Source organism: Podarcis vaucheri, assembly GCF_965113315.1.
Source record: "Podarcis vaucheri genome assembly, chromosome: 3".
NCBI lineage: Eukaryota > Metazoa > Chordata > Lepidosauria > Squamata > Lacertidae > Podarcis > Podarcis vaucheri.
Window position 1 is genome coordinate 123,580,563 of NC_138761.1, and position 20,725 is coordinate 123,601,287.

The 20,725-nt window shown below is 42.9% G+C and overlaps 1 protein-coding gene across 6 annotated transcripts in view; it reads right to left on the minus strand.

The window, feature by feature from the left end:
* Nucleotides 1–465: 465 nt before the first annotated feature.
* The window catches only part of LOC309528771 (cytochrome P450 2K1-like), a 38,578-nt gene continuing 18,318 nt past the window's right edge, over nucleotides 466–20,725 (minus strand). Inside the window, exons 1-10 of one of the 6 annotated variants that reach the window (XM_082216411.1) lie at nucleotides 15,549–15,698; nucleotides 15,166–15,426; nucleotides 13,570–13,732; nucleotides 12,953–13,102; nucleotides 12,131–12,291; nucleotides 8,179–8,352; nucleotides 7,465–7,606; nucleotides 5,668–5,852; nucleotides 4,902–5,043; nucleotides 3,330–3,751 (exon numbers count right to left, since the gene is read on the minus strand). In XM_082216411.1, the coding sequence (XP_082072537.1) occupies nucleotides 3,564–3,751; nucleotides 4,902–5,043; nucleotides 5,668–5,852; nucleotides 7,465–7,606; nucleotides 8,179–8,352; nucleotides 12,131–12,291; nucleotides 12,953–13,102; nucleotides 13,570–13,732; nucleotides 15,166–15,348 (1,488 nt within the window). In that variant the 5' untranslated portion in view covers nucleotides 15,349–15,426; nucleotides 15,549–15,698 and the 3' untranslated portion in view covers nucleotides 3,330–3,563. Of the gene's footprint in view, nucleotides 726–3,329; nucleotides 3,752–4,901; nucleotides 5,044–5,667; nucleotides 5,853–7,464; nucleotides 7,607–8,178; nucleotides 8,353–12,130; nucleotides 12,292–12,952; nucleotides 13,103–13,569; nucleotides 13,733–15,165; nucleotides 15,475–15,548; nucleotides 15,699–18,756; nucleotides 19,897–20,725 lie in introns of those variants that run through there. The other 5 variants (XM_082216412.1, XM_082216410.1, XM_082216413.1 and 2 more) reach the window with 5 other exon arrangements.

The following is a 20,725-nucleotide window of genomic DNA, read 5'->3' on the forward strand; positions in this document are numbered from 1 at the left end:
AGGTATCATGGACTGGCTGAGATGGGAGGCAGCAGCTGGGAAACCCCCAGGAGGAGAAAGTTCAGAGCCAGGGCACTGGTGGTGGGATGAGTGGTCAGTGGGAGAAGAGGGAGCTGACTGGCAGGAGGAGGTGTTCGGAGCTGAAGAGGTAACAGGGTTTCATGAGCAGGAAGAAGCTGGGGCAGAAAGCAGTTCAGACAGGAGAGGAAGGGGCCAGGAGACAGAGATGATGAGGCCTGCCTCATCCGGGGAGTCTCCCCCTCCTGCTGCGACCAGCTCCCTTCTCCCTGGTCACCCAGAACATGGAGAGAAATGAAGACAGCAAAGTCATGAGATGCAAGGTGATGGAGCTGTAGGCTGCTGGGGGAGGGGCCTTAGAGGGCAGTGGGAAGGTGGAGACCTTCAGTCCTCATAAGCTGGCAGGAGCTGGAGGCAGGAGTAGATCAGCAATAAAAACACCACCAGTGCCGGGGAAGTTAACTCTTTATTCAAAGAAAGCACAATAGTTCAGGCCTAGTGATCACAGCATCTCCCACCCAGTTTTTCCATACCCAACCAAATTTTTGGAACAGGATTTTTACACAGAAAGTTTTTAATGTTTTTAATCAAATTCCTGGTGTAAATTTTAAAAACCAGTGGAATTTATCATTGCTCTTTTCACATGGAAAGACTTAATCTATTTTGTTACCTGTAGACTTGCTATACCTGTGGCCCTCAGTTAAAATCTGAGCCTCTTCATCAGAGTGAGGAGAAGCACCTGAATTTGACTACTCCTTTTTGACCATCCATCACTTAAATCTTTGTTTTTAGGGGGCCACCAGGTGGCGCATTGGAAGATGGGCGACAATAACATCTCTCCAACCCACACGAGGTAATTAAGAGGCTGCTATGGGAAGTATGCAGTCTTCCCGACCCCCCAAGGAGATGGGGGGGGGACTGCCTTGCCAGCGGTGTCCATAATGCACCCCCGGAATCGAAAGAAGGGGGTGCCGGTCACTTGGCACACGCCCTCGGTGAAGTCGGCTCTTCCTGACGCTTTCTCCAATCGCGCCCTGGTTCGCTTCAGCTCGAAAATATAATTGGAAATATATAATTGGAAAGAAGCTGAAGCACATACATCAAGCAAAGTACGGGAGATAAGACTGCTGATTAATGCATCTCTGTGACCGGAGCGACGGGAGGGACAAATAAATCAAGCGATGAATCACCATTAGGAGACTGGTATGTTTGGAGCGAAAAAGGAGGGGGGGTGGAGGAAAAAACTTTCCCCCCCTTTGCCTTATGTGAGTATTAATAACCCTCCACCCCAGAAAGACGAATCGTTGCCTTTTACCAATCACAAACAGGATCTCAAGAGCTGTGTGGAGTGAATTATTGATCGAAGAGAGGACTGGTAAATATCGGAGAACGGAGGAAAAATTTTATGACGCAGTTTTAAATGGCATCTTGCTAAGACAGGCTTATCTAAGAAAGACGGGGGGAGGAGGACCAGGGTCATCGGAATGTGAATGATGAATGGAATGTGATCTAAACCTGGCAGAGCCCCTTTGTGATATACTTGGCAAGCCTGGGAAAATTAAAGGACAGATCGAGGATAAATTCTTTACAGAAATGTGGAATGACGTCTGTCCCTATGTGATATGATTTTTGGGAGAGTTTAAAACCCACACAGAGGATGTTTGTCTCCAATCCGTTTGTGAAGATTATCAGAGATTGCAAAGAAAGGAATATATGATAACAACAAGAAGATGAAGAAAGTAATAAAGAGACTATCTGGATAGAACTGGATAGAACTGTCTAATTAAAGCAGCAATATAAGTGATGTTTGGACCCCCGTCCGGAGCTTTGAGTATGGGCACCCTCAACAAAAGTTAAAAATCTGGCTGTATAATTTGGAACTAATGTGATTTGGAAAATGTGATTTGATTGGCCTGTTAATAAAAATTGTATTTAAAAATCTTTGTTTTTTAAAGTGCCCTTCACTTAGAACCACATGATTAAGCAGTAAAATACACAAGGAATGAAGTGGCTTGACACAAAATATATAGATTATATGTAGATTATTATTTTTTTAAAAATAATTTTTATTAAGTTTCATATTACCAAATTAAACACATCAAACCAATTAATCCAAATTATAACAATACATTATCATGTAATCCAATTGTTTTCCAAATTATAATTTTTTGTGGGGGGTACCCATGCTTTTTGATCGGCAGGAGTCCAATCCTCGAATATTTGTGCTGCTTTCATCTTAAGAATGATATTTCCAGTCCCCTCTTCTCAATCCTTCTCATTACTCATTTTCCTTTTCATTCACCTCTGAGTTGCTCCGCAAGTGGGTTGAAAAAAAACAGTCTTATTTGGGTTTCTGTGTGGGCTTTGTACTACTCTCTCGTGAATCACTCTCATCCAATAGTCCAGACATTTCCGCTCGAGCAAGCAATTGCCATTTTGTCGTTCAGATGAAATACAGTCTAAAAGCTCGCTCTTTAACTTTCCCGACCTGTTGCATCGTAAATTAGTCTTTTTCCAGGAGGGCTGCCCCTTCCAGATCACAATCTCCTTGAAAATAATAAATCTTCAGCTCGCCCTCCCCAAGACCAAACCTCCTGCAACACAGGTGTCGTATCACATCTCCATTCTAACTGCGTCACAAAGAGAGCCCTTCTTCTTTCCAAATCCTTCACAGAGTAAAACCTTTAAGTTCATATTATTCCCACACAATTCATTTTTAGTCCCATTTGCAATTAGTTGCTGTGATGGATCTTCTAAGAGGGAGGGTTATTAGTTAAACACATAGAGCAAAAAAAAAAGTTGTTTCCCCTCTTTCAGTTCCGTTGCATTCCATTCCACATACCATGTCTTTAGTACTTTGATGTAATCTTCCATCTCAGTCTTCTTCATTTCAGTGGTAAAATTGTTAGCGGATAAAAACCTCCTGCCTCTCTTGAAGCATGTGCGTTATCTTTCACCAATTTTCCCCCCTTTTAAGTAACGCAACTAGTTTCGCACCTGGAAGCAGCTTCGGAGGAGTTCCAAGGCCCGCCGAGGGTTATACACCCAGTGCCTCACCCCCTCCTTCTTCCAAACTCGGGGGTGATTTATGGCAACAGCGGGTGAAAACTGCATTTCTCCCCCCTGGATAGATGAAGGGAGACTGATTTACTCCCCATAATCAGCCTCTAATTATCTCGTGCAGGCTGGATAGATGTTAATATCCGCCATCTTCCAAGGCACCCCTAGCAGCCCCTCTCAATTATATGTAGATTATATATATTACTGGTATATAGATTATAGTAGGAAATTTTTTTCTGAGCAGAATCAAGTAAATTTCAAAATTTAATTCCTAGGCTGAACTAAAGCACTACAATTAACACGGAATCGTATTTCCTACAAACATTAAGCAGAACATAGTGTGCAACACTTAAGTTTTGTGACACATCATGGGCCAATCCGACTGGAAGTCTACTGAACCAAAATGTCCATGGTTAATAAGGGTGTTTAAAAAGCGGTTTGCGTTGTGCACACAGGGAGGATAAGCAACCCATGAACTTTGCGTCTTATGAACGTGGCAGAGCACAGAGTTGGTGGGGCATGGGTGGTGTTGTGAACCCAACAGCAGGCGTAAGATCCAGGTCATCTTTAGATGTTCCAGGAGGTAGCTGGAATGTGAATCTCTGCAGGAGGCTTGTAAAGAAGAGGAAGAGCTCCACTTTGGCAAGATTCTCACCTAAACATGCTCTCCGACCTGTAAGGAAGCGCAAGCAGGATTGAAACTGGGTTCATGGCTTACTTAACAACATTTTATTGGTTTATCTATAATGGAATGCATCAAACTGCTTACTGTTTGAAATTTCATAATGATACCATTCTAAAATGCAACAAGAATGAACACTAATCTTGAAGAAATGCATGTTCTCCAAGTCTCCCAATTCCCCAGTGCCAGCCCCACAATGCATGCTCTGCTGCTGAGCTTGGGGAGAAGGGTGAGCCAGTGCTTGCCCCTCCAGAGCGGCTGCTGGAGGAGAGGATTTGGCTGTTGAGGCCTAGCGTGATGATGCAGTGGCTCTGAGGGGGAGGCATAGGGCAGAGCAGCCCTGGTAGGGAGGAAGGGGGAGCAGAATGGAGCACAAGGAGTCTGGATTTATTAAAAAATGCTTGGTGCATCCATGTCTAATCTTGTCTCTTTCTAAAATGTATTTATCGGTGTGTGTTTTTCCTTTTGTAAATCTACCAAAAGAATAAAATCAGATTGGGGCTAAGGGGTTTTCTCAGGACAGTGGAGGGTGCGTGTCCTGAGTCCTGTTGGTTTAGAAATGGCGGCACTCAACCTTCTTTTGAAGGGGGGGGGGAACACCACAAATGGTCTTTCGAGGAGGGTGAGTTGGGTGGGTATCAAAAATGTCCTGATTTTCATCTGAGGAATGTTGGCAAGTATGCAAAAGATGAACTCCCAGCAAGAAGCATTCTACAGGGCTGAAAACCAAGGGGAGTGAATGTTTTTCAGCCCACGGTCTGAGAGTTTCTTGTACCCTAATCCTCCAAACAGCCTGTATCCATTTTCCACCACAGCAAGAAGCTGGCATTATCATAGATCAATGGCGCATTGCAGCCAGGCAAAAGCCCACAAGGGGAAAACAGAGCATGTCCACTGAAAGCCAAGGCCTGGGGGAAGTTCTGAGGGTGGTTAGAGAGCCTTGAAGAGTCCAATTTGGCCACTGGCCCAGAAGTGGCCCTACTGAAAATGAATGATGTTGCGTATCTTATTGCAGTTCTAAATGACAGTTTGGGATTGTGTCTTCCATCCAAGTTTTATTTTATGTTAATATACTTAGGATGGCCTGTTCATTAAGCTCACATTGGATATGTATAAATAGACAGAAATTGAGTTACGGTACCTGCAGAGAAAGGCATGAATGCATCTCTCTTTATGAACTTTCCTTCAGAGTCAAGAAAGTGCTCAGGATAAAATTGGTATGGTTTTTCCCACTGAGATTCATCGTGTAGCACGGAGGTCAGTAGTGGCATGATGTGAGTCCCCTGCAAAGGAAAAGCAAGAGTTATTTAAAAAATGGATATGGGCTGTCAAGCAAATCATTATGGTATAGTCCTCAATGTCTTTTTTTTAAAAGCAAGAAACAATCTGGATTATAATCCAGAGATTATATACCATTAGCTCCTTAAACAGTCATCATTGGGCTGAGAGAATAGTTGACTGAGCCCCTTGCCCAACGTTTCTGGGATGACTCAATAGACTCAAAAGACCTGTATGCAGCGAGGAAGGCAGAAGCAAGTAGGCCCAGACTAGGGAACTGGGGCTCCAACAGGGGCCCCAGTGGGGCAAAGCCCCCTACTTTACAAGGAGGTCAGTGGGGCCTGCTCCTAGTGGTTCATAGCGGTAGACTTGTAATCTGGTGGACTCGTAATCTTGGGCTAGTCACACTTCTCCGAAGTCTCTCAGCTCCACTCACCTCACAGAGTGTTTGTCGTGGGGGAGGAAGGGAAAGGAGAATGTTAGCCGCTTTGAGAATCCTTAGGGTAGAGATAAAGCAGGATATCAAAGCCAAACTCTTCTTCTTCTTAGCCTAAAGTGTAATGTCCTAATTAAAGAAGAAATGATTGCAGTCAGCTGAGCAAAGAATGCAGTTTAATCAAAGTGATTACCTTTGGAATGAAGTAGCCTTTGAGGGTAACATCCACAGTGGTTGCATGTGGAATATTTGTGGGGACAATGTCAGAAAATCTCTGGATCTCATGGATCACTGCATCTACATATGGCATTTTCGTTCGGTGCTCAATCCTTGGTTGAGAAGATCCAACAACCTTTGCAATTTCTTCTTGGACCTTATCTGGGGGCAGTGGAGTGCGATTTTTGTTGTTAAAATAAACTCATTGGTGGTTTTTTTTGTCCCCACCCCCCAAATGCAAAACTCAGAAGCATATGTTTTCCACCAACTCATATCTTCAGATTTCCTGGAGCAACTGACAGCTAATTTTGCATTATGCAATGGGACTGGCTGATCTATGAGCACAATCTCACAACATAATGCAAAATTGTGGAAGACCCTATTCACCTGAGAATTTTATTGAAAATACACGATTTGCTTATAGTTATGTAGGAAGCGAAAGTCAGAAACATGCATGCTTGATTACACCCAACTTTGGGGGGGGGGCTAACATGTGGGATGTCACACAGTGAAACTAGGCCCAACAAGGCCCACCCGGTTGTGGAATATTGAGGAGGGCCACCCCCCTCATTGAATATTGTGGGGCTCAACCCCCCAGCTTCCCAGGCCCGCAGATACAGTGGTACCTCAGGTTACAGACGCTTCAGGTTACATCGCTTCAGGTTACAGACTCCACTAACCCAGAAATAGTACCTTGGGTTAAGAACTTTGCTTCAGGTTGAGAACAGAAATTGCGCTTCAGTGGCGCGGTGGCAGTGGGAGACCCCATTAGCTAAAGCAGTGCTTCAGGTTAAGAACAGTTTCAGGTTAAGAATGGACCTCCAGAAAGAATTGAGTACGTAACCAGAGGTATCACTCTAGTTATGTATAACTAGAATCAAGATATGCTAGCTAGAGCAGTGTTTGCCAACCTTTTTTGGGCAAAGGCACACTTGTTTCATGAAAAAAATCTCGAGGCACACCACCATGCCAGATGGGGAAAGGTCACTTTTTACTTATGTAAAAAAAAAAAAAAAAAAAAAAAAAGTAACAGCATAGAAGGTAATGGTTAGGCTAGCATCCCTCTTCCAAATATGCTAGGTTTTTATTTGCAGGGACTGTTCTACATGGGAAAGCATTCAGCACTGTCATTCTCCCATCTGCCATCTGAATTGGTACTATTCTGGGTCAACTTACTCTGCTGCATGTGTAGATGAAAATGGCACCAAGTGTGGGGGAGGGGGCAGAACAGGTTTCAGATACAGGATATTAAGCATACACGTACTTCAGATTGAACTGGTTGCTTGCTTTGCAAGTTTTCATTTCCCAAATGACTGCCTTGGCAGGCGCAATACCTACCAGGCTCAACGCCGGTCTTGCGCTGCCGCTTCCCGCGCTCTCAAGGCCCCGGGAGGAGGAAGGCGTGAAGGGAATCCCGAAGGCGCGAAAACCTCGCACATGCGCAGGCCTTCCGCCTGCGACAGCCCAGTAGGCCGGCCGAAGCGAGCGGCGATGGGATGTGGGAGCTCGCTCGCTCGCCGCCCCGCGTGTGCCTATGTGGGGCACGTTACAGCCCCGTGACGTCAGCGCCACGCAGGCAGCCAGGCAGGCAGACGGCGAGAGCCCCGCGCTGGGCGGCCTCTCCTCGCCGCCGCCGCCCCGCCTCTCGCCGCCCGACTCGCCCGCCTCCCTCCCACTGCACACCAGGCAACGTCTCGCACTAGTGTGCCGCGGAACACCGGTTGGGAAACACTGAGCTAGAGTAATGGGAGCCAACCCAATGAAAAGCACTCACTCTGAATTTCAGGATATTTCATCATTAGTAACAGTCCCCAGCGCAGTGTGGTAGAAGTGGTCTCCATGCCAGCCGCAAATAAGTTACTCACAAGGGATCTTAGGTTTTCATTGTGGAAATATCCATTTGGCTTGTCCTTCTCCTGGGGTGTAAAAAAAAGAAAAAGAAATTAGCGGATTCCATGTGCAGACATCAAAGTAGCTAGGCAGGGGCTGGGAGGGCACTCACTGGAATGGAAAGAGCAGAGAAGCTGTCTAGGAAAGCAGAAAAATCATACACAGCCAGCACACTCAAATCTCTTTTATCCATGAAAGCATGCCACAGGCAGAAGAAAGGAGCATGGTGCAAAAGAAATACTTGGGGGGGGGGGAGAGCATGACGTGTTTGACTAGTCATGGAATCATGGAATCATAGAGTTGGAAGGACCCTGAGGATCATCTGTTCCAAACATTTGCAGTGTAGGACTGCAGCTGTCCCTTACAGGGATCGAATCTGCAACCTTGGCATACGCAGCAACGTGTTCCAACCAACTGAGCTACTGTATCTCAAAGGTGGTTTTCTTCTTTTTCTTTTGAGAGGAGCGGGAGTCCGAATGGAAAACAGCCCTGCAAGCAGTCAGGTCACAGACTCCAGATATTAGCCAAAGCTTTATATTATTATTAACATTTGAAAATATCAAAAAAAATTATTGGTGGGCTTAAAAGACTCCATTACCTCTTGCTTTTTCAGAAGAAATGAATCAATCAAGCTCCTTTGGTCATTTTCATCCAGATCTCTGAGGTGTTGTATGAAGGTGGCATTTATGAAGGCATGCATCTCATCTTTGTTTTGAAGGATAGTTTTACGGGCTCCCAAAAGCGAGCCAAGAGCAGGAAATATATTATACAGCTGTAAGGATAAAATACGACAAAGAGAAAAGCCCAGTGCTTAATTCTCAGGTGGTACTCCAAATATCTCATCTTCCACAGAGGAATAAACAATGATACAGAACAATAATGTATTTGGGTTGGAGCAACGTTGAGTCAATATCCCTTAGAGGCCAAGGCTAGAGGGCCATTTTCTTACATGCTGTTGTAGTTATGGAGCCCCCTTGTACTTGTGTTGTTGTTTTTTTTTAAAAAAAATAATCTTTATTAAATTTTCCAAAGGTTACACACACAACAAACCAGAAAGAAAAACCAAAAAAGAGATAGAAAGAAAAAAGGAAAAGAAAGAAAAAAACAACAACCCAGAGAACACACGAAAAACAACGAAAACAATTTCCACCTTTTGATACTCATTTTCAATAATTTCTTTTCAGGACTTCCCCACGTCACCCCTTATTGCATCCCAACTCCAATTGTTTATTCAAGCAAGTTTTCCCCTTAATATCCTAAGCAAAATTTAGTAAAATGACTTAACCCTAATTTATTAAAGTAATTCTTTATAATAGATCTAAACCTTAATTCATTACCATACCTTCATTTAATTTAGTTAACAATATTGAACATATAAACCTTAACCCTATATAAAAAGTTAATTAAAAAACAAAAAACAAAAAACGATACTTTCCCCAAGGTTGCCACTAATTCCCATCCACGGATTCCCCATTCTTATAATAATAGAAAAACATAAAGTTATTACACTGCAAAAACAAGGATCAAACCCCCTTCGGACTTCTAAACCCACCCTTCTCCCCCCGGTTTCAATCCCAAACCAAAAACCACCCAGTCCATCTTTTTAGCCTGGTGATCTTACGTCCGAGGCTCTTAAGTCTATCTCAGTCCCTTTCAGACGGTTTCTTCGAAATTCTCTCATACTAAGCATCCACGATCGAAAAAGTACGTTTCCATTCTGACCCAGGTTCTTCCGGCAAGGCCTACTTGCTTGGAGGTGGAGCACCAACTCTGCTTCTTAAATCTGTATGTCCCAAACAGTCCAACTTTCACCTTGGTCAAATTAAAGTTCTTCTTGGCAGTTCTCTGACTCCTTTTTTTCCTCTGTAGCTTTTCAGCCGTCCCTTTTTTCTGCTCCTCCTGTTTGGCAGGTATTTTTTCCTCCTCAATCTTTGGTTCCTTTTCTTGTCCAGCTGCCTGTATTTTGTTCATCAAGTCTCTTTCCAATTCAGTAGGTTTGTTTTCTATTAACTTCGGGTTTGAGGGACTCTTAGACAAAACATGGCCTTCCTTGTTCATCTCTCGCAGCTTTCCCACGAGAAAAATTAATTCTTTCAAGCCAGCTTGTATTTCCTGTATTCCCTGTTTTAGTTCCATTCTTGTAATGTCCAAGAATCCCCTCTAGAGGGATTCTAGTTACTTAGTGTTCTTTTCCCTTCCGATCCAAAAGTCAGATTATTTTGTATCAGTCTTTCTTTACTTTCAATATTTTGTAACAATATAACCGTTTAGAATTTAAGCTTTCCGATTTTCCAACTTTGACAGCCAATTTGACAGCTGTCAAAGGTTTCCTATAGATCCTCAGCAGGCTCTTTTCACGGGTTACTCCCGGGCTTGAGAAAAATGGTACTTAAACCAAACAAAGTAAATTCTCGTCCTCCAGCACATTAGCTTAGTTCTTTAAATCCGTGGATTATATTCTTTATCCAGTCCCAACAATTCTTCCCGCAACCTTAGTTGGCAGGTCCTTGCTTTAAACTGCCTACAATAGGGGGGAGGCGGACTTCCATTTTTTTCACCTCCCCCGCTCGTACCGAATCCAGAACCAAAAAATTTGTAATCCAATTTTCAAAATTACTCACGGGTTGTTGTTCTTAGTTTTAAGTCCAAATTTCATAGGAAGAAGTCAGCGCTGTCCGGCAAATGGCATGCGGCTTCGCTCGGCAGGGGAAGCGGAGGACTCACAGCACCACACCGCTCCCCGGCACCCGTCCGTAGCCTTTAAAAAGGCTCCTTCACGGATCGGGAGGGCGCTTACGGTGCCCGCCGAGTCACCATGTCCACGGGCTCCGTGCCCATGGTTTTTAAGGGTCCCCGTGTCGCCGGCACGGCAAGACCCAGCCCCCTGTCAAGCCGATTCCCTCCGGAGCTCGGAGGGAATCCGCCATTAGCCAGTCACGCCAACCCGGAAGTCCCCCCTTGTACTTGTGGATTAGCAGTTTGAAGAAGAAGAAGAAGAGTTTGGATTTGATATCCCGCCTTTCACTCCCTTTAAGGAGTCTCAAAGCGGCTAACATTCTCCTTTCCCTTCCTCCCCCACAACAAACACTCTGTGAGGTGAGTGGGGACAAGCCCCTAGACAGAGGTCAACCAGAAGAGGCCAGGGGCAGCAAAATTCCCTCTTGGCAATGTCCCCCCACAGACCCATGGTGTCACTCACAGTGCTGCCACAATACAGGGCACTGTGGCAGCAGCCATGGTGGCATGGGCAAAACTGAGACATGGCTGGCAGCAGAGACAGAGAAGCGGTTGGATCTGCCACCTGAGGCAAATTGCTTCACCTCAGCTCATGTCATCATCAGTCTTGGGCTGGCGGTGGGGCATTTTAGCTCTTGCTGGAGGGTCAAAGGTTCCCCACACCTGACTTAGACTTTCAAAAAAGCTTGCACAACAAAGACTCCTGGGTAAGAAAAGCAGGTGTTGGAATAAGGAGGAGAGGTCCTCTACTGGGTCAGGAAGTGGGGCACAGGAATAGACAGACATTCTCCCAATTGAAGGATGTAGAAGTGGAGTTCCCAAAGGATAGAAATGGGGTCGTGTATATTAAAAAAACCACCTTTATTTTTAAAAAAGATGAAATTACAAAAGAAATAAAATATTTCAACTATATATAATTTCATAAGATCATGCATACAATATAGAAATCATCAGTTATGGTTTGAGTTATCTAACTATTATATTTTCAGCAGAATATCCAATTATATGAATGAAAATAATAATAGGTGTGAATATTGTCTTGAAATTTTATATTTGCTTTTTTTAAAAAAATTATTTGGGTCCTTCTTTCAATATCTCCTTTAAAACTTTTAAGTTGTGTTAACAATGCTGCATCCCATGTGTTTTATACATATATACATTTATACATATATTTAGCTTTGACTAGTTTTGCTGTAGTGGTTATAACAGTTGCAGTGTCCAAAATCTCCCTTGCTTGCTATGCCTTTCCAAATCAAATGTATTTGGGTATTAAAATCATATTGGTACCAAGAATTTAATTTACAACCAAAAGCTTTTAATCTTACAAGTCCAAAATATATGTGTAAAATAGCTGCTCCTATATTTTTGAATTTCCAACAATTGTCTTTTTGAAAATTATAACCACTTCCATTCATCTTTAGTAACTGGAGAATTAATGTCTGTTTGTCACTTCTGCTCAAAACTGAAGGATGATTGATCTAAATCGAATAATTATTTGCATTATTTGGCCAATATACCTTTACTTTGGAAGGTGAGTATTAATTTCTCTGCTTTCCTTAATACCTGAAGATTGCAAATCCTTTCTACTAATACTTTTCCTTGCAAATATGCAATACCTCTCCCCTCCTAAAAACTGCACAGAGACAGCTGAGTGAGGACCTTTGGAAGGAAATGCTGTCCTGGGATCTTATGCAACTCATATTTCTCAAGATGTGTTTTGCAGTGAAGCCTGAACAATATGGAATTGCACCCACATTGAGTATTCTGTGAATACAACCAATTATTTCTTTTCCATTTGAGAAAGCTTAGATTACCATGACAGAGGGGCTTCCAAAAAGCTGGAGATTTTCATTGACCAACTTCAGAAGTTTTCTAAATGTGGAGTCTTCATATTCAAATCGCTTGTTTAGTAGGATGGACACTATGATATTGGCAACAGCGGCATTCATAAGTGTGGTGGTTTCAAATGGTTGTCCTATACATAAATATTAAACGATGTTCAGATAAAATACCAATTAGATAGCTCTTCTCTGTCTTAGGTTCCTACGATGTATTGAGCACATTTATCTTAGAAACTGATCCTATGTTCTGGTGTACTTGAAGATATCTGAGTTAAGCAACTCTAAAAAGAGTCATGGGCAGAATATACCTAAGCAGGGGTCTTCATCCTTTTTGAGACTATGACTCCCTTGACCTGTTACATTCTTTCTGTGGTTTTCCTGGGGGGCTAATGCACTCCAAGCCTCAGGAGCCAGTTACCGGTATGTCACCCCTTGCCTGCAGAGACAGTGGCCTCTCACCCTTTTTCAAACACCCTCCCTCATGAAGTGTTCCCTCAGCCACCTCTCCTCTCCCCTCTCCTTGGGAGCTTGAAGCCAGGGCTGCTGCAAAAAACAGCTGTGCAAGCCTTTGGGAGGCAAAGATGTGAGAGGGGATCACAGGCGGCAGGACAGGAAAGAGGGATAGAGGTCAGCATTATCTCACACTGACCTGAACACTGCAGACTGGTTACTTCTTCACAGGGAATCATGGTTACTATAATTCTGAGAGTTAGTAATATGTATATAACACAATATTGTGGGCATCTAATGTAGTGTTGTTTTGCCCTGGAGCAGTAGAGGGAAACACTAACCCACCTTGGTAAGATTCAAATGTCTTAATCAGGACACTGCATTCTTCCACAATTCTGTCCTCTATGGACCTTTTCCCCATGCCATAGTCCCGTAATGTGCTTAGTGCAAACCGCCGCATCACTTTCCAGTTTTCACCATGTGAAAAAACAACACCTGAAGAGCAGAGATCAAGTTTCAAGTTATCATGGCTACAATAATATGTTTTGGCTTATCTCACCCTTCTTCTGTAGGACTGAGGATGCCTCTCATCTGGTCCCTCATCTGGTCTCTGATAAGACACACACACTGCAGAACTTCAGTAATATCTCTATGGGTAGTACCCTCAGAACATGATTGGAGAGGGGGTTCTCCAGTTTACGGCCCTTTAGCTGTAATGGTACATTATCTTATGACCAGATTCTCCTATTCCCTCAACCCTTCTCTTTTGCTGGCAGTGACAAAGATATCTGACATTATCCATCCAATGGCTGCAGCTACACTGGTCGATTGGCAGGCTGTCCTCCAAGCTATAATTTCAACTAAGAATCAGTTCTATGAACCTTTTGGCACAGATTCTATATTGCTATGATACCTAAATTTCACAAACAGCACAAGCTATTATACAGAAGGAAAGACCTCACCAAAGCCTCTTGCATGGTCCTCAAAAATTGGGATGGTGGCTCTCTCTGCAAATGCGTCCGCCTGATTCACCAGAGCCTCCTTGACTGTCTCATACCCTGTCAGCACCACCATTTTCTGGAATCCCATTTGGATGCGGAAGATGGGGCCATGTTCTTTTGACAACTGTAGTTCAATGACCAAAGGAGAGAAACATCAAATAAATCCCCCTAAACATACATAGATACATACTGTCACAGATCTGAAATGAAAACTGATTTCATTTACATAGTTGTATGGTATACTTCATCAACTTTAAATGTCTAAGCACTGTTCATCACGTGGGTGCCTTTAGCAAGAGGAGTAACCTCAAATTATTAAGAAGAAAGTGCAGTAGGATGGCAAATTCTGCAGGTCTTTTATTTTATCTGGAGATAATTGTGAGCAAATAATGTTGAAAACTGATGCGAATTTTCCTTCCTTAAGAAATTGAAAGTTAGAATCATAGAATTGTAGAGTTGGAAGGGACCACGAGAATCATCTAGTCCAACCCCCTGAAATGTAGGGATCTTTTTGCCTAACGTGGGATCGAACCCACGAACCTGTGATTAAAAGTCTCATGCTCAACCAACTGAGCTATCAGTTCTGACTGCTCAGAATTAGGCTCCTCAGTTTCACCCGAGGAGCGCCAGTGCTTTCCAATATTGCCTTTAGCTAAAATTACCCTGGAGACCTAGATTTAATCTAATAAAATTTTTTACACCTGCCCAAAGAATCATGGGAATTGTGGGTGTTGCAAAGAGATGAACATTCTCTTTTTCAAAAAAATAATTTTTATTGAATGATTTTATGTTACAAAAAAACAATGCAACCATACTACCACCACGTCTGTTCTTTTTCCATTCTCTTCATTGTATACTGTGGCTCGCTTTAAAGCAGCAAAGCGGAGAGGAGCCACCCAGTTTGCTGTTTGAAATAGTTTAGTACAACACTTGAGTCAGATTTTTCTTCTTCTTGTTTTCCTGCTCTAAAAACTTGGTGCGTCTTTTGGTCAGGTGCGTCCTATGGAGCGAAAAATACGGTAGTTGACCCACCTCTTCCCTTAATTTTGTGTTATACGTTATCCAGTTCTCTTTGATGTTGTTGTGTTTTTTTTTAACAGCAATTGCTTCCAGTGCAGATGAATATTCTCAATAAGAACATAATTTCAGACATGGGCGCACTTAAAAGCCCACATTCAGCAATATAATTGCTTTGTTTTGTTTCACGTAAGATAATTGTGAAAACTTGAGTGGATTCTAAAATGATGTATTTAGAAGTGCAGGCTTCACACTGAAAAGTTCAATAATTTTGCAGCTAATTTTTGCGGATAAGGCTGGTTAAGGTAAAGGTAAAGGGACCCCTGACTGTTAAGTCCAGTTATGGTCGACTCTGAGGTTGCAGCGCTCATGGTGCTTTCAGGCCGAGGGAGCCAGCTTTTGTCTGCAGACAGTTTTCCGGGTCATGTGGCCAGCATGACTAAGCCGTTTCTGGTATGACTAATATCTAGCTGATATCTAGCTGGCCTAAAAAGATCCACAGAATCTTTGCCTTGCTGCAGAAAGAAAAGAAAACGTTACCTTTAACATTGTTCTGTAAGGTCTCTTCAGATCCATTATGTGGAGATTCCCAACAAGTGGTAAAGGTGTCGGACCTGGTGGGAGATTTTTGGAGCTCCTATTCCAGAAACTGCCCCATTTCCAAATGAATATAATTGTAAGGATGAGCAGGAATAATGCTGGAATCTGTTCAGTCCAATCCATTTCTTTTCAGTGAACAAATTTCTGAAGCGATTACTGTGAAAGTCACAACATAGTTTGATCACGGACAATGTCTGCTTGCTGAAATGAGCAGCAAATACTAGGCACTGTCTCTAATGAATTATTTCATTCAATGGAATGAACTTTCCCCCAGATTTTATTGCAAGCTACGCTTGATGAGTCAGCATTCCCTTTATACTTACTTGAGCAGCGGTGTTTTCTTCCTGAAATGAAAACATCGTCTAGCGCGTTCAACCTCTTTTGAATTCTCCGGAAGTCCAATGTTCAGGTTTAAAACAACATTATAGAATCACAGAACTGGAGAGTTGGAAGGAACCCAAACAACTGTTAAGAAATCCTCTTGTGTAATTATTGAACTAGTAAGAAATTTTTGAGATAGTCTCAGAACCTGCTGAACTCCTTCTTTACAAATATTCTGCTATTCGGCATGTGTGCGTAGCTAGTTTAGTTAATTATTATACCGGTGCCAGCAAAATAGGGAGATGTTCCCTGGGAAATACTGCACAAATATTGTGTGTGTGTGCGCGCAATTTTCTGCACTATGCAGCACGGCCCTCTTCTGTCAGTCATCTTTGGAACTATTTGCTCCATAGACAAACTTGTGTGATATACTTCCTCTTGGCTTGTGCAACATTGTGGTTTAGCTGATGATGATGTCTTTTATTTATAGTTGCTCTTGATCCATAAGGGCCCCGGGCAGATTACAGCCATTTTAAGCACATGCTGTTCTGCATCTGGTGGCAGGAGGCTCAGGTGTTGACAGGCGGTTACCACGGTATCAGAGCAGGAACAGTGGTACCTCAGGTTCAGTACTTACAGTAATTGGTTCTGGAAGTCCGTTCTTAACCTGAAGCGCACTTTCCCATTGAAAGTAATGGAAATGAATTGATCTATTCCAGATGATGAAAAAACCCCCTAAAACAGCAATTTAACATGAATTTTACTGTCTAACGAGACAATGAAGGCAATAATCATTGTACTGCATTATAAAATAAATAAGACAGCAGTTTAGATGAAAAAAATTAACAGATGATAGTCAGTTTGGATGGGGGGCTTTTATCCATTTCTGCAGTCACACAATCAACCAGTAGCTGAACTGGGTTCCACACAGTCACAAAAACCAGCCACAAATATGAAATCAGAAGCCACAGTCACAAAAGCGAAGTCACGAGTCAGTCCCATAAAATGAACTACAAGTCACGTCAAAAAATTGAAAAAGCCCGACAACCAAAACGCAAAAAAATAGCAAAAACAAAACTTCCAACTATAACTTCTGTGTTGCGTGAGTGCTCGGGACTCAACAGCTGGCAGACTCAACGGGAAGCCTCTGATTAGCATTGAGGGACTCAATTAACAAACGAAACATACTCAACAGGAACCAGACGATGAAAAGCGACCCCCGAAACAGCAATTTTGCATAAATTTTACTATCTAACGAAGCCATTGATCCATCAAATGAAATCAATAAAACAGTACAAAATGAAAATGTGATTTTTTCCCCTTACCTGTGCTGATGATAGTCATTGTTTGGATGGGGGCTCAGGGTCCTCTTCCACAATCACAATTGGCTTGGCTCCCAGCATTCGCGGAGGAGCATCCGTAGGCCCCACAGATGTTGGGACTTGGCAGTGGCGAGCCCTCCGAGAGCTCAGAAAATTCACATCTGGGTTAAAATTATTTGTAACCCGACAAAACGTAACTCGAAGCATTTGTAACCCAAGGTACCACTGAAATTCTAGTGGGTCCATGGAGGAATATATTTGTTAAGAGTCTAGTGAGGAATACTTCAGTAGAAATTTCAGCATTTGGACCATCTTATTGAGTCTTTCTGACCATAGGATCTCACCCAGTAGTTCCTTCAGCTTTTTGAAATCAGCCTTCTTAAAGTGAATAACTGTGAATAATTGTATGAGTGCACAACTTAGCTACTTGCGTACGCAGTTTGAACATTTGTTGAATGCAACATGTGAATATTTGCAATACTTGCTACTTCCTCATATTAGAGTAAATGTTTGTATCTGCCCTTTAAGGCAAAGAACAACATGCTACACTTGAGGGGACTGTTTCAGATGTGGGCAGACCTGGATTCCTCACTGACAGGAATTGGTAGGGGGGTGCAAACCCTAGATTTGAAGAGCCCACACGCTCCGCATGAGGGGGCTTCACAGATAATTTGCTTGTATGAAAAACTATTTTTAGGTCTCTGCAGCTTGTACAGTTGTTGTATTTCCCAAGTGAAACCATTATCACTAGCTCATATTTGGGCATTTAACTGGGAATATGATGCTTCAAGATATTTTGTCGGGATTCACAGAATGCTGTGAAAGGACGTCTGCAGGCTTGAGTTTGCTAGTTGATGCAACAGGCTGATGCAATACTTTCTATAGAGTTACTGGGTCAGAATGACTAAGGAGTAATGTGCTGTCATCGGTTTAAAAACAAACATGTCCAGAGGTCATGGTGGTGGTGTAGAGGAGTGTAGTCAGAGAGAAAGAGTCTTCATATTTGCTTTAAGGTGCAGCCAGGTACTCTGTCTGACTGTATGCACTGCTTCTGTAGATATTTGTATATATTTAGCTCACAATAAATAATACTGCACTGAAGAACCTGGGACTCTGAGCATTCTGCTAAAGTACCACAAAGAATTCGCGACAATTTGAAGGCACTTGTTAACATGTGAATACAAGAAACCAGTTTTGTCGGTTGATCTCTATGCCCGAACCAGAGGCACCAACTTGCGCCCAAGATGTGACATCATGAGCGCACAACATCGCAATGTCGGGAAAGATATGACAAGAGACTGCTAGATGGACCCGAGCCCTATTTATTTATTTCATAACATTTACACATCTCTTGGCTGTAAATAAATAAAAAGTTCAAAGTGGGTAGATATCATGGACTGGCTGAGATGGGAGGCAGCAGCTGGGAAACCCCCAGGGGGTGAAAGTTCAGAGCCAGGGCACTGGTGGTGGGATGAGTGGTCAGTGGGAGAAGAGGGAGCTGACTGGGAGGAGGAGGTGTTGGAAGCTGAAGAGGTAACAGGGTTTCATGAGCAGGAAGAAGCTGGGGCAGAAAGCAGTTCAGACAGGAGAGGAAGGGGCCAGGAGACAGAGATTATGCAGCTGCCTCATCCAGGGAGTCTCCCCCTCCTGCTGCGACCAGCTCCCTTCTCCCTGGTCACCCAGAACATGGAGAGAAATGAAGACGGCAAAGTCATGAGATGCAAGGTGGTGGAGCTGTAGGCTGCTGGGGGAGGGGCCTTAGAGGGCAGTGGGAAGGTGGAGACCTTCAGTCCTCATAAACTGGCAGGAGCTGGAGGCAGGAGTAGGTCAGCAATAAAAACACCACCAGTGCCGGGGACGTTAACTCTTTATTCAAAGAAAGCTAAACAGTGGTTTCTCCCATTCAGTTTTTCCATATTACCATCACCTCCCCCCCCCAATTTTTAAAATAGAATATCTTCACAGAGTAAGTTTTGCATCTGAAAATGAATGAAATTTATTTTTATTGGCTAATATATTCCATATCTTTTTAACAGACTTAACTGTTTCAGGAGTTGTTTGAACTTTCAAATATCTTAATCCTATTGCTGCCCAACCTCCCAAAGGTGCTTTGTATTTATGTAAAATCATCCAAAGACCCAAAGACATTTCCTAAACGGGGAGTTTATCTTTTGGAAATATGATCTGGATATAGATGCATAGAATATAGGATATATCATATATAATATAGATAAATCTGGGGACAATGTTCTTAATCAGATTCCTGATGCAAATTTTAAAAAACCAGTGGAATTTATCATTGGACTTAACTGTCAGGGGTCCCTTTACCTTTTCACATGGAAAGTCTTAATCTATTTTGTTACCTGTAGACTTGCTATACCTGTGGCCCTCAGTTAAAATCTGAGCCTCTTCATCAGAGTGGGGAGAAGCAGCTGCATTTGACTACTCCTTTTTGACCATCCATTGCTTAAATCTTTGTTTTTAAAAGTGCCCTTCACTTAGAACCACATGATGAAGCAGTAAAATACACAAGGAATGAAGTGGCTTGACACAAAATATATAGATTTCAATGTTAGTAGGTAATTTTTTTCTGAACAGAATCAAGTAAATTTCAAAAATAAATTCCTAGGCTGAACTAAAGCACTACAATTAACACGGAATCGTATTTACTACAAACATTAAGCAGAACATAAGTGTGCAACACTTAAGTTTTGTGACACATCATGGGCCAATCCGACTGGAAGTCTATTGAACCAAAATGTCCATGGTTAATAAGGGTGTTTAAAAAGTGGTTTGCGTTGTGCACACAGGGAGGATAAGCAACCCATGAACTTTGCGTCTTATGAACGTGGCAGAGCACAGAGTTGGTGGGGCATGGGTGGTGTTGTGAACCCAACAGCAGGGATAAAATCCAGGTCATCTTCAGATGTTCCAGGAGGTAGCTGGAATGTGAATCTCTGCAGGAGGCTTGTAAAGAATAGGAAGAGCTCCACTTTGGCAAGATTCTCACCTAAACATGCTCTCCGACCTGTAAGGAAGCGCAAACCGGATTGAAACTGGGTTCATGGCTTACTTAATAACATTTTATTGGTTTATCTATAATGGAATGCATCAAACTGCTTACTGTTTGAAATTTCATAATGATACCATTCTAAAATGCAACAAGAATGAACACTAATCTTGAAGAAATGCATGTTCTCCAAGTCTCCCAATTCTCCAGTGCCAGCCCCACAATGCATGCTCTGCTGCTGAGCTTGGGGAGAAGGGTGAGCCAGCGCTTGCCCCTCCAGAGCGGCTGCTGGAGGAGAGGATTTGGCTGTTGAGGCCTAGCAGTGGCTCTGAGGGGGAGGCAGAGGGCAGAGCAGCCCTGGGAGGGAGGAAGGGGGAGCAAAACGGAGCACAAGGAGTCTGGAGTTATTAAAATATGCTTGGTGCAGCCATGTCTAATCTTGCCTCTTTCTGAAATGTATTTATCGGTGTGTGTTTTTCCTTTTGTAAATCTACCATAAGAATAAAATCAGATTGGGGCTAAGGGGTTTTCTCAGGACAGTGGAGGGTGCGTGTCCTGAGTCTTGTTGGCTTAGAAATGGCGTCCCTTCTTCTGAAAGGGGGACACACACCACAAATGATCTTTGAGGAGGGTGAGTTGGATGAGTATGGAAAATGTCCTGATTTTCATCTGAGGAATGTTGGCAAGTATGCAAAAGATGAACTCCCAGCAAGAAGCATTCTACTGGGCTGAAAACCAAGGGGAGTGGATGTTTTTCAGCCCACGGTCTGAGAGTTTCTTGTACCCTAATCCTCCAAACAGCCTGTATCCATTTTCCACCACAGCTAGAAGCTAGCATTATCATAGA